At 48.2% G+C, this 14,297-nt stretch overlaps 1 protein-coding gene across 1 annotated transcript in view; it reads left to right on the top strand.

Moving 5' to 3' along the window:
* Positions 1-14,297, top strand: part of FRMPD2 (FERM and PDZ domain containing 2) — a 446,136-nt gene that overhangs the window by 408,562 nt on the left and 23,277 nt on the right. The window contains exon 40 of the mRNA XM_078640972.1: positions 3,049-3,383. Coding sequence (XP_078497098.1) covers positions 3,049-3,383 — 335 coding nt within the window. The remainder of the gene's footprint in view (positions 1-3,048; positions 3,384-14,297) is intronic.

Raw genomic sequence — 14,297 nt, 5'->3', positions numbered from 1 at the left:
CACCAGTGCCATTTGGCTCTGTAATATAAAACCCTTATTAGCTTTCCTCTCATTTGTTATAACACCAACAGCAGTTTCTTGTTCTCGATTATGTATTTTTAATATCTGTATTCACTTTTTTTCAGATAATAAATTGTTCCTCTCCTTTACCAAAGAATATTCACAACAATATTCAAATCTTGTATCACATACCTCCCCTGAATGTAGTTAAAACATTTTTTGCAGGCTCTATGCTTGGCCCCCGGTCCTTTTGCATGATACCGCTTGGTCTAATAGGGAAATGCTAGTGTATTACACTGTATATTGATTCTAACTTCCTCGATCCAGGTTTGGGTTGGGTTGTGAGAAATATCAACCTACAAAAATATTGTAATCATGATTTTGGCTTCTGAAATATAATCAAATGTAAGTGTAGATTTACTGCTGTAAACTTCGCAATGATATTTTGGAGTCAATATTATATTCACAATATATCTGTAGTTTGATGCTTGGATGATATTGTGGAACCACACTATATTATGAAAGATTAACAGGATTTTGGGCAGAATTGCACAGCCCTTTCGCAATGAATAAGGGGGGAAGAAAGGCAGAGCAGGGAATTGCTTACTGAAGTATTAAGCATGTGTGTTCATGTAAGGGATATACAGCCAGATTCATCAAGCAAAAATCGGCTCGCAAAGGGCCAGATTCTGAGAATCTGGCCCTTTGCGAGCGCTATTTATTTTTGCATTTGGGATTCATCATCCCAAATGCAAAAATCGCAATACAAGAAATCGCTAAATTGCGAATAATTGCATTTAAGGAATCTCAATTTGAGATTCCTTAAATGCAATTCATGAACCATTTTAAAATTGCGAATTCGCAATCTGGGGCCGCTATTTACCGCAAAGTCTAACTACATGGTAAATAGCAAAAACTTAGAAAAAGGCACTTTAGTGCATTTTTCTAAGTTGTATGTTACACACACACATGTCCTTTGGACATGTGTGTGCGCAACACCAGTGTACATTAACATTTCCGGGGTGCTACAGGGTGTCCTTTGGACACCCTGGCCCCTTAAAATCTCTTCCTTATTTGCGATTCGCTAATTGCTAATCGCAAATAAGGAATGACTCCCCATTCATTCCTATGGGCCTGAATGGGAAAGCCATTCCTTCTTTGCGATTCGCAATTAGCGAATCGCAAATAAGGAAGCAGTAGAAATCGCTAAATATATTGCGATTTCTACATGCATCCCGTTTTGCGAGTCTTTAATAGCGATTCCTTAAAAATAGCTATTAAGGACTCGCAAAACAGGACTTTGATGAATCTGGGGGATAGTCAGAATGCATTCGGTTGCTTGATAGGCTTTTTCAGCTACAATAATTATGGCTGAATGATGGTGCATCCATGGGCCCGATTCACAGAACTAACTTAGCACAAAATCCTAAACTTACTACCATTTTGGCATTCACAGAAGGCACTTACTCATTTCGGTATTCACAGAAATTAGGACTCCTAACTTTAGGACTACTAAATGCCTTCTGTGAATACCAAAAGGCTTAAAGTTAGGATTTTTTCTCAGTTTAGGAGTAGTAAAGTTAGGACTCCTAACTTTAGGACTCCTAACTTTAGGACTCCTAAACTGAGAAAAATCCTAACTTTAAGACTTTCGGTATTCACAGAAGGCATTTAGGAGTCCTAAAGTTAGGACTCTTAACTTCTGTGAATACCAAAATGAGTAAGTGCCTTCTGCGAATACCAAAATGAGTAAGTGCCTTCTGTGAATACCAAAATGAGTAAGTGCCTTCTGTGAATACCAAAATGGTAGTAAGTTTAGGATTTTGTCTTAAGTTAGTTCTGTGAATCGGGCCCTCAGTTCCCAAACGCCAGACTCTGTAGATGAAGAAATTTGATATTATACCTGATATGTCTTTGAAGTATTCAGTGGGTTGAATGTAGTAAAATTACTAAGGAATATTTGAATGAATACATGCTTGAAAAATTGATCTTGAAAATATAATTTTGAAATAACCACAATGTTGAAAACATACGTCTGTAATTGTTTCACTTTACATTCGCAACCCTGCCTGACACCTTAAAACGTGCTCACATCAGCCTGATTCATCAAGCTAAATTGCACTTGCATAGGGCAAGATTCTCAGAATCTTGCCTTTTGCGAGTGCAATTTTTGCATTTGGGATTCATCATCCCAAATGCAAAATTCGCTATTAAAGAATTCGCACATTTGCGAAGAATTGCATTTAAGGAATCTCTATTTGAGATTCCTTAAATGCAATTCATGAATCATTTTAAAATTGCGAAATTGCAATTTTGGGCCGCTATTTACCGAGAGGTCAGACCTCGTGGTAAATAGCAAAAACTCAGAAAAATGCATTTAAATGCATTTTTCTAAGTTGCATGTTACACACACACATGTCCTTTGGACATGTGTGTGCGCAACACCAATGTAGATTACATTTCAGGGGTGCTACAGGGTGTCCTTTGGACACCCCTGCACCCTTGAAATCGCATCCTTATTTGCGATTAGCTAATTGCTAATCGCAAATAAGGAATAACTACCCATTCATTCCTATGGGCCTGTAGGCCCATAGGAATGCATGGGGAGTTATTCCTTATTTGCGATTAGCAATTTGCTAATCGCAAATAAGGAACATGTAGGAATCGCAATATTTTTTGCAATTCCTACATGAATCCCGTTTTGCAAGTCCTTAATAGCGATTCCTTATGAATCGCTAGTAGGGGCTCGCAAAACGGGAGAATGATGAATCAGGCTGACTGTCCCTTAAGATGACTGCTTGACCGTAACTGCTACCCTGTCGTTTACACAGTCTATCAGCCCAATGCTTTCTCTGACTCATAGAAAATGAGCCTTACCCTTTCTGTAACATGATCGTAATAGATTTGGAAACCCTCACCCATCTTTAAGCTGTGCAGTAAATCTATCCCTTACTCAGCCCAGGGCCCTAAACACTGTTTTTTTTAACCATTCATTCTGTGGCCTATGCCACCTGATACCATTCCTTTTAACAAGCCTTTTATCCACAGACGATGGCACCCGAGTTCCCATTGGAGAGGAGCGGGCCTACATTAATGCCAGCTATATTCGCCTCCCAGTCGGAACAGAGGAGTTCCAGTATATCTCCACCCAAGGACCCCTGCCGTGCACGCAGGATCACTTCTGGCAAATGATTTGGGAGAACCAGTCAGATGTGATCGCCATGATCACCAGAGAGCGGGAGCGGGGAAAAGTCAAATGCCACCGTTACTGGCCCCCAGTGCTGCAGGAACCTATGGAGCTAAGCAGATATTTCCTCACACTGGAGAACTACCAGATCCTAGAATATTTCATTATACGAATTGTCAGGATTATGGAAAAGAAGGTAAGTGGAAGCAGCAACTGTGCCATTTCCTTATTTGCTAAAGTTGGCGAAGCATAAGCTTGTTGAGGTTTGTTATGCAACTATTCTCTTGAGAGAACTAAGTCTTGCTCTGTGCCCAGTCTCTATAATTAGTTCAGACTAGATAGAACGGCGTCCTTTGCGTAGAGTCACATAACACTTGTTTTGTGTCCATTATGTAGGGATGTATGACGTTACAACGCATACTTTTACAACGCCTACCTTTACAATGCGTTTTTTACCACGCATACCATTACAACGCATAATGCTTTTAGGCGCTGGATAGTGAATAGTTTAATTTACTATTCCAACTCCAGTCCCCGTGGATAGTAGGGAAGGTTATTGGATAGTAAATTAACCTATTCCCTATCCTAGAGCGCCCCCCAGAGCAATGCGTTGTAATAGTTTGCGTTGTAAAAATTGCGTTGTAATGGTAGGTCGTTGTAAAAGTTTCGTTGCAAACGTTGTTCACCATTATGTAGACAAACTCTTTCAATATTGTGTAGTGCTGGGCCAGGTTTGTTATGTACACATTCTGCAGGTCCCAGTAAGGATTCCTCTCTGATTGATCTGTAGAAAGAGGTGAAACTTGCCTTGGCCATTGAGTCAGACAAGGCTTGCGAAGTTTACAACAATTAATGCTTATTTTGAATATTTGTTGATTCTTGTTCTGTCACCTCCCAAACAAGTCTCTTACCTTTGCTCCGTAAGTCAGCCAGAAGCTCTTTCATACCCAGGCCTATATTCTTCACATGCAGTTTGGTAAAATATGTTCTGTACGTGATGGGTAGTTAAAAGGCATATTTGTATTCTTTCTCTTGGGGTCATAGTGGACTTTTCTCTATTTGTCGAGCAGTGCTAGGCGAGTGTTCCGCCTGCAGTGTAGCACTATTTAATGCCAAATACACATAGAATTTTTTTTTCCAATAGGCTGCTAGTGGGCTGTTTTGTGCAGGATGTACTGTTCTAACTAAAGCTAAGTGTGCAGTGCGCTTAACACTTATTATTTTCAATGTTGTAGTGTTGTGTAAGAAAACACTGAATTCACTAAGGGCCTCATTATGAGTCTGACAGTCCAGGGACCGCCAAACGTGTGGGGGCACGGCGGTAGTGGTCCAGCCACTGCTGCAACAGCAGTCCGATTGTTCCATTACAATTTGGCCGGTCAGACCACCATTGCACTGCCGCAGCTGCCAGGCGACTAACGTCGTTTCCTGGTGGAGGCGCTGTGGTCAGGGCCTCAGTAATATGCTGGTGGTGCCCCATGCATATTGCGAGTTTCAATACCGCCAGTGTTGTCATGGAGGTCCTTCCTCCATTAAAAGGCTGGCGGTCCTGAAACAAAGGAGGCCCTGCCTATTTGCATGGGGGTGCATCTAGGGGGGCAGAACATGTGCTCCCCTGTGTGCATGCACCCCAGTTCCTGCATGGCATGGACTTAACAGTCCATGCCGTGCAGGAACTTTTGTTGGGCATTCCCACTGCAGTGCCAATTTTCAGAGACACCGCCGTGGGACTGCCACAAAAAGCCGGCCAGACACTAGGAAGCTCGTAATCTGGCGGTTTGTGGGCAGACAGGTTTGGCACTCATTAGCATTGTTTATAACCTGCTCTATTTCTAATGTGCTGTGGTAGATGAGGGCTATTCTTTCAGATGGGTTGTTCTGTGTCCAGCGTTTAGAATTATGATGTTTCTATGGATAGTTGAAGGTTGTAGCAAATACAGGAGTAGCTTTGAATAAGGACAGAGCTGTATCTGTAGTGTAGTGTTAGGAAGTTGTGTTTTTATCAGATGTGTAGTGGGGTAGAGGGTTGTCCTGTATCCAGGTGTTATGTGTTAGCAGTCTAGTAGCTGGGTGGGAGGAGCTAGGTAGAAAGGAAGAGGCGGAGCAGGGACAGGATGAGGGCAGTTAGAGTGGGGACAGGGAAGGTACTGGATGTAGATAATAAAGCTCAAGTTACACCACAAGAAGTGTCTGTGTTTACTTGTAGCAAGATGCTACAACTGGCGACGAGGGTGGGATGCTGAATTCACTGCCTGCAGCACCCTGAGTGAACACCTGTCCCCAGGCAGCGTCGTAAAAAACGCTGCCGAGTGAAGCCCAGCTGCCGCCTGAACGACAGCAGCCGGTGACCCTGCTCCCCCAGAGACCGGGAGGAAGCTGAGAGGGGCCGCATGACCGAGCGCTGAACCGCTCGAGAGAAAAGGAGCCCATCGCGCTAAAGCGCGTCTCACGCTGGAAGCGTATGCCCCGAGTGAGTGGCGCGAATACAGAGATCGGGAGCCCACTCCGACCCTGTGTGGCGCTCAAGACCGAGGAAGAAGCGCCCCAGAGCAGCGAGCGACGTCCGGGAAGTGCTGCTGACAAGCGCTGCTGAGAGCGCTGAAATCCGGGCTCGAGCGTTCCCCGACGGTGAAAACCTCATGCCCGATGCGTGAGTTGTGGCAGGCTGTCGGCGAGGAAGCGCGGGAACCTGCAGAGCAAGGCGGGAGCCCACCCCAACCTCACCTGGTGGCAGTAGTGATTGAAGAAAAGTGTATCCTGACCTGCGCTGTTGCCTGAAGTTGACTGCCGGTGAGTCCAGAGCAAGTTGGGACTGAATGAGCCGAGAGAGAGAAAGCCTCGTGTGTCTGCAGTGACGGCGGCCATTTTGAAGTCAGGCACTTCTCGAGACAGACCCCTTAGCAATGGTAGGGCGGCCATCTTGAAGTCAGGCATCCTGCCATTTCAACAAACACTGACAAGTACAAACAAACAAGCATTGGCAGAAACAAATAAACAAGCATTGGCAGAAAGAAATAGACAAGCATTGACAAAAGCAAACATACAAGCCTTGGCGAAAATACATGAACAAGCAGTGATAAAAGTAAATAAACCAGCATTGGCACAAGCAAATAACCAAGCATTGGCGGAAAGGAACAAACAAGCATTGACAAGTGCAAAGCCACAATAAAAATGTAACACAAGCAAACAAGCACGAGTCAAACCCATCAAACAGACACTCGGAAGCAAACTGCGTAGAGGTTTGAGGTCGAACAGTGCCAAAGCAACCAGAAGTATCCAGCACAGTATTGTGCGGTCCCACGATGTCAACATCACAGTGACGAAATGAGGCCAAGCCCCTTTTTGCAGGAGGATCACATTTGAGGGCTCCAGAGCCAGTCACCCTAACGACAGGTGGAAGCATGGGCCCCAAGTGGCAGGAATGGCTCGAAGACTTCGAGGACTACCTTGAAGGGTCCAAAGTGACCGTTGACAAGGACAAGCTGATAGCTCTCCGGAATCTAGCTGGGCGTGAAATAAGTAAACTCATCAAGGATCTCCCTGCTGCAGATACCGGAACATATGACAAAGTACGCGACGCACTAAACAAGAGATTCCTCCATAAAAAGAACGTGGACTATGAGCGCCATGCTTTTCATCAGGCACGTCAAGGGAAAGACGAGGCAATGAGCACATTCATCACTCGTGAAATGAAATGAAATGAAAATTGATTTCTTAAGCGCATGGCTGCCCAAGAGCGTCCCAGCGCTGGTACACACCGCAAGCTTCCATGATCCTCAGACAACGGACTCAGACTCCCTGCGGGAAAAGGAAGGTCTTTAAGGATTTCCGAAACTTCTGGAGACAGGGTTCCAGGCGAAGAGCGACAGGAAGATCGTTCCAGATCTTGGCAACAATCACAGAGAACCTCCGGCCTCCGGAACGTTCTCTCCTCACTCTGGGGATGGTCAGCAAGTTGCTCGCGTCAGAGCGGAGGGAACGCGAGGACTTGTAGGGGCATATAAGGTCCCTGAGAATAGGGGGGCCCATTCCCTGGAGAGACTTAAAGGCGATGGAAAGGGCCTTAAATTTAATTCTCTCCCGGATGGGGAGCCAATGGAGTGATCTGAGAGCAGGTTTGGCCGAAGTTCTTTTCGCCGTGCCTGTCAGTACTCTGGCCGCCGCATTTTGTGCTCGCTGAAGGGTGTTAATGGCTGATTCAGGGGCACCAAGCAGCAAGGCGTTGCTGTAGTCCAACCTTGACAGTATTAGCCCCTGGATCAGAAGTTTCCTGGGGCTGAAGGGAAGAAGAGGCAACACCTTCCAGACAGAGCGTAACAAACCATAGCAGATACCTGCCACTTTCTTAGTTTGTACTCTGAACATCAGGTCAGGCTCCAGCCATGCCCCCAAGCTCTTAATCTCATTCTTGGGTTGGGGCACCTCGCCCAGACAGGGGGGCCACATGGCTTTGGGAAGGGAGGTGGAAAGGTTACCCAACAGCATAAGTTCCGTTTTGGACCCGTTGAGTTTCAGCCGTGATTCCGTCATCCAGGCCATAATACCTGTGAGACAGCACCGGAATCTTTCTGCCGCATTTTCCTGGTGGGATAGCGAGACGACAAGCTGGGTGTCGTCCGCATAGGTCACTATTTTCACCCCGAAGGGTGAAACCACATCCTCCAGTGGGGCCATGTAGATATTAAAAAGCGTCGGGCTCAACGAAGAGCCCTGCGGGACTCCACACTGGAGGGGGATCGACTCGGAGAGGGTCGTGCCATCGCAGACCTGATAGGACCGACCATTCAGAAAGGAAGTCATCCAGCTTAAAGCCTGGCCGGATACTCCCACCCTAGTAAGGCGCTGAATAAGGATACCATGGTCGACGGTATCAAATGCCGCGCTGAGGTCAAGAAGGACCACAGCTGCGGAGCCTCCTGCGTCAAGAATGCGTCTGGCTTCCTCCACTACTGCAATCAGGGCAGAGTCAGTACCCTACCCAGGGTGAAAGCCTGTTTGCGAGTTCTTAAGCAAGTCGTGACCTTCTAGAAACGTGGACAGCTGCTGATTGACCACCTTTTCCGCAATTTTGCTCAGGCCCGGCAGCAAAGAAATTGGGCGGAAGTTCGCCAGATCGTCAGGGTCAAGTCCCGGCTTTTTGAGAAGAGCCTTAACCATTGCCTTCTTCCAGCTAGGGGGACTTCCCCACCACCGAAGGAGGCGTTCAAAAGGTCCGCGGCCCGCGGGGAGATGGTCTGTGCAATCCGCTTAAGAATATGGATCGGCATAGGGTCAGTGGGGGAGCCACTTTTGAGATTGACTAATTCTTTGTGGAAGTCTTCCTCAGTTATGGGAGTGATAACTTCCCACAAAGGGCTCACACCACTCTCGACCTGCATTGAGGACTCAAAGGGAGGGGTACTGAGAGGAAGACTTTGTAGGATTTTTCTGACCTTATTGTCAAAGAAGTGTGCAAGTTCGTTGCACCTAGCTCTGCTCGTAGATTGCGGCAATGAAGGAGAGGGGGTTTTCAGGAGTTCCTTGACTATAATAAAAGTTTCTCTTGAGGAGTTAGAAGCAGTCCTGATTCTCTCTTCATAAAAGGCCGCTTTCGAGTGGTTACAGGCTAGCTTGTATGCCCTCATGGCATCCTGATATGGGATTTTACTATTGGTAGACCAGTCTTTGCGCCAGGCGCGTTCCAGTCGTTTGCAGACCTTTCTAAGGTCGCGAAGTTCAGCTGTGTACCAAGGGTTTTTAAACCCATTACTTTTCTTGGAACTACACTTCTTGGGAAGCACCACATCCAGTGCTCCTAGTAACCAATTGTGGAAACTCCAATCTGCTTCAAGAGGGTTCGAGAGGGGGGCAGGAGTAGATTGCTCAAGGGCAGTGGTTAAACCATCAAAGGACAGTTTAGACCAAGGTCTTTGTGAAGACCGAATATAGCCCTTACAATCGGAACTTGATTCTGACATGAGGGTCAGACTAAAAGGAATAAGAAAGTGGTCTGACCAGGGGAGGGGGCATGGCGGGAAAGCCCCCAGGAGTGGGTCGTTAGAAAATAAAGGGTCCAGTAGATGACCCTTCAGATGCGTGGGTTCATTATTGTGCAGGGTCAGATTACACGCTTTCAGTTCAGCCAGCAGATCAGCGGCCACCTTGTCTCCAGGGTCATCCAAATGGAGATTCAAATCTCCTAAAAGAAGGAAGTTGGGGGCCGAGGCTGCCAGTGTCAATGCTGTCTCCAGCAGGGAACTGGTGAACTTCTTGACCCCACCCGGAGGTCTATAGATCAGCAGCCCTGACAGCGAGTAATTGGGAGAGAGTTGGATGGGAAACCGTATGCTCTCTGCGTCAGAGATCCCACCATTTTCTATCCTGCAGGCTAGAGTCTCCCTGTAGATTATAGTTAGCCCTCCACCTATGCCGTGAGGCCTGTGAAGGCACTGTATCGCGTAGCCCTTAGGCAAAGAGTTGACTATGTCGAACTCTGAGCTGTCAGAGAGCCACGTCTCTGTAAGAAACAGGACATCAGTTTTATTATCCTGGATCATGAGATTTACTTCAACCGAGTTCTTAACCAGAGACCGGCAATTTAGTAGGGCAAAGGCCAGGGAAGAAGGCGTTGGCTTTCCCTTTTTGGAGCCATTACCAAGCTTAGGGCAGTAAGCACACCGTCTGTATGGTATGTCCGGTCTGACTGGGTACCTGCAGTGTTGGGTAGTGGCTGGACGGAGTGCTAACAGCTCGTCCCTGGTATAAGGAGAGGGACCCAATTTACATGCAGACAGCAGGGTAAACTCGGGCAGAGGTTTTGGCCCTAGCCCCGTAGTGGCCCGGACGGGCCCAGACGGGCTTGCCTCTGGCGCGCCATCAGCGCGCCCGCTGCGCGGATGGGAAATGGCCACCATAAGTGAAGTGCCGGGGCCGAGAATCACCCAAGCACTAGAGCGCTGAGCCTCCGACTACCCCCAAGATGGCACCTGAAAAGCTCGCGCCAGGGAGGACAGTGTGAGTCGACCGGGGCCCTAAATCGGCCCTTAGGGTGCAAGTCGCCCCTTGAAAATCAAGTGTGTGGCAGTCCTAAGTGTGCAAAGTCGCAGGAAGCATTGCTAATATTGCAGGTAAAATCACATTAAGTACAACAAATAAAATCGGCAATTTTAAAAGACAAATGTAAAATGCAGCGTGTAAATAATGCCTGCCTCCGAGTGAGTGCCAGGGAGCTAAGTGAGACTATCGAGGCACTACGATTTCGACAATTTTTCGACCGACGCCGCCATCAAGTCACAGATCATAGAGGGGTGCCACTCAGAATCCCTCAGGAGACGACTGCTGAGAAAGCCGCAAGAACTGGACGACATTGAGGAACTGACTCGCGTCTACGATCAGGCTGAGGAGCATGCCGCCACCATTGAATCTGGACGCAAAGTGAGCAATGAGCAAGTACATCGAGTTCAAGACCGTGGTAGCGGGGGCAGACGCTCGAGAGACAATCGTTGGACATCGCGACCGTCGTCTCGCTCGAGGCGCTCGGACCACAGGAGGCGGGAAACCGGCCGGAGAGAGAAGAGACCAGAGAGAGCAAGGAGGTGCTACAGGTGCGGATATGACTATCCTCACGTGGACGTCTGCCCAGCCATGGGCCAGCGGTGCAGAAAATGTGGTCGGACGAACCATTTCGAGGCGATGTGCGGCGAGTACAACAAAGAGAGGCGAAGTGGAACTGGGAGGTCGTCTCGATCGAGCACCAGAAAGCACCACATTAGAGCCGTCCATGACAAAGACACGGGGTCCTCCAGCTCGACACATTCCAGCAGGGATTCACACAGATTGCGATGAGAGCGCAGATCTCCGTCCCGAGGCTCCAGATCTTCATCTCGAGACTCCGAATACACGACCCACCATGCATACATGATCGCAGACCCAGATCAGTTGAAGAAGTATCCTCGGTTACACATTAAAGTAGGGAATCATGACACTAAATTTGTAATGGACAGCGAAGCTTCGCTGAACTACATCCCCGTCACCGAGTATGAGAGGATGCGCCCCAAGCCGACGCTTGCTCATGCACCTGTACGGGTCTACACCTGGATGTCAAGGAAGCCGCTGCAATGTCTTGGCAAATTCCCGACTACACTTGCACATGACAATCTCACTATTGATGCAGTCATTCATGTCATCAAGGGCCCCGAAGCTGACTGTCTGCTGAGCCTGCCGACTGCGGAACGTCTCCGTCTTGTGGAGATCCTCTTCAAAGTCTGTGATGACCAGAACATCGTCTCCCGTTTTCCTCGCCTTTTCATTGGGCTGGGGAAGTTGAAGGATCGTCAGATACACCTGCATGTCAACAAACAGATCAGACATGTTGCTCAGCACCCCCGGCATGTTCCTTTCCACCTTCAAAAGGCTGTCGAAGAAGAGATCAATGACCTCCTGTCTGCCGACATCATTGAACGCACGGACGGTCCGACCCCATGGGTTTCGCCAGTGGTCGTTGTACCGAAAAAGGGCACCACCAGCAAAGTAAGACTATGTGTCGACATGCGAATACCCAACACTGCGATAGAACGTGAACGCCATCCAGGGCCACTTCTATGTGACATGATCTCGGCTTTGAACGGAGCCAAGGTATTCTCTAAATTGGACCTCAACAAGGGCTATCACCAGCTGGAGCTGGATGCCCAATGACGCCCCATCACAACTTTTGCTACACACCTAGGACTCTTCAGGTATAAGAGGCTAAGCTTTGGTGTGTCATCAGCTGCCAAAATTTTCCAAGAGGCTATTCGACAGATCATCCAAAACATCCCCAATACGCTCAATTACAGCGACGACATCCTTGTATATGGCTCCGACACCCGTGAGCACGACATTGCACTCAACCGTGTCTGTCATGCCCTGCTTGATGCGAACTTGACCCTGAACAAGGACAAGTGCGAATTTCATCAATCAACATTAAAGTTCTTCGGTTATATCTTCTCAGGAGCAGGAATGAAACCTGACCCGGAGAAAGTGGCATCCTTGAACAACGCCAAGTGTCCTCAGGACGTCAGTGATCTAAGATCTTTCCTGGGAATGGCCAGCTATTGCGCCCGGTATATCCGGGATTACGCGACCATCAGCCACCCGCTCCGCACCTTGACCAAGCAAGGACAACCCTTTGAATGGACTCCTCAGTGTGAGCAAACATTCACAGAGATCAAGCGGGCCGTGGAGTCAGCCGATAACCTTTCTTACTTCAACCCCAGACGCATGACTGAAGTCACCGTTGATGCCAGCCCCGTAGGGTTGGGGGCCATTCTGGCACAATATGACAATGACTCTGACCAGAGACGTATAGTTGCCCATGCCAGCCGCAGCCTGTCCGATCCCGAGAAGGCGTACTCTCTGCCCGAGAAGGAGAGCCTTGCAGTGGTCTGGGCATGTGAACATTTTCATGTCTTCCTCTACGGCAAGCACTTTACCCTGATCACTGATCACCAGGCGCTAGTCACCATCTACGGCAACCCCCGATCTAAAATGCCCCCCAGAATTGAGAGGTGGGGCTTGAGGCTTCAGGAGTATACTTTCACGATCGTACACAAGCCGGGAAAGTCTGAAAACCCGGCAGACTACATGTCTCGGCATCCGCCTGCATCAACCAATTCTCATCCTTCAATTGCAGAGGAATATATCCATTTCGTAGCTGACCAGGCGCTACCTCCTGCCATTCCAATGGATGTAATCCGAGACGCCACCGTGCAGGATGCCGTCCTACAAAAGGTACTCCGCAAGATTCGAACCAACAGGTGGAGACATGACCCTCAGAATGAAGACAGTGAGCTGGACACCAAACAAGAGCTACAAGCATTCCGGCACGTCCATGAGAAACTGTCAGTGACCTCAGAAGGAATCATACTGCGGGGACAGCGAATTGTGACCCCCAGCAATCTACAGCAAGGTGTCATTGATCTTGCCCATGAAGGCCACCGGGGAGTTGTATCCACAAAGCGAGCACTCAAGGAACGTGTGTGGTTTCCCCTACTCGACCAAATGGTGGAATCCACCCTGAAAGACTGCCACCCGTGCCAACTGACAAGCAAAGGTGATCCCCCGGCCCTATTGCAAATGACCCCCTTACCGGCTGGAGTTTGGCAAGAAATTGCCGTGGACTTCTATGGACCATTACCTTCCGGCAAGTATGTGATAGTCATAATCGACGAGTACTCTCATTTCCCATTCGCACTGTTCGTGCCCTCCACTGGTGCCTCCAGTACTCTTAAGATGCTGGATGAATTATTTGCAACCTTGGGTGTCCCTAGAGAGGTGAAGACAGACAATGGTCCCCCCTTCAATGGACATGAGTTTGATGCATATGCTCGACACTTGGACTTCCATCATAGGAAAGTCACACCCCTTTGGCCACAAGCAAACGGCACCGTTGAACGCTTCATGGCCACGATCAAGAAAACATTTCAGCAGGCTTGTGCTGAAAAGAAGGACCTACAGATCGCCCTCAACGAGGTCCTCAGAGCCTACAGGACAACTCCCCACTCGACCACCGGCAAGTGTCCTGCCACGCTGATGTTAGGTCGCCCCATGAGAAACCGAATTCCAACCTGGGATGGAGCACTGCGAGCTATATCACCCACCCACAACCATCTAGAGATGGCAGACACGGACAAGCGAAACAAGGACAAGATGAAGTTGTATGCAGACGCTAAGCAAAGAGCAAGATCACCCTCTGTACATGAAGGAGACTATGTACTAGTGAAACAAGACCAGCAGAAGAAAACGGACTGTCGTTTTCGCGATGAACCACTACTGGTCACTCAGCAGAAAGGCACTATGCTGACGGCGGAGTCTGACCGCCGTAGAGTTACGAGAAACGTGTCTCACTTTAAGAAGTGCTCCCGAGACTCGACCGGATTGTTGCTTGACCACACTGCGTCACTAGATCCTGAGACCCCTGAACGGGACGCTCTAGAGGATCTGGGCCAATTGGATGTACCTCAGACTGAAGAGAACACTGATGAAGTGAACGCAAGGCCGTGCCGCAATGTCCAGCGACCAAAGAGACTCATTGAAGAGATATGATTGAATATGTCGTTAGTTTTGTTAAGAAAGGGGGAGATGTTATGTGTTA

The sequence above is a fragment of the Lissotriton helveticus genome, chromosome 5_1 (assembly GCF_964261635.1).
Source record: "Lissotriton helveticus chromosome 5_1, aLisHel1.1, whole genome shotgun sequence".
NCBI lineage: Eukaryota > Metazoa > Chordata > Amphibia > Caudata > Salamandridae > Lissotriton > Lissotriton helveticus.
The sequence above is the reverse complement of the archived record's forward strand: the minus strand, read 5'-3'. Positions and strand labels throughout refer to the sequence as shown.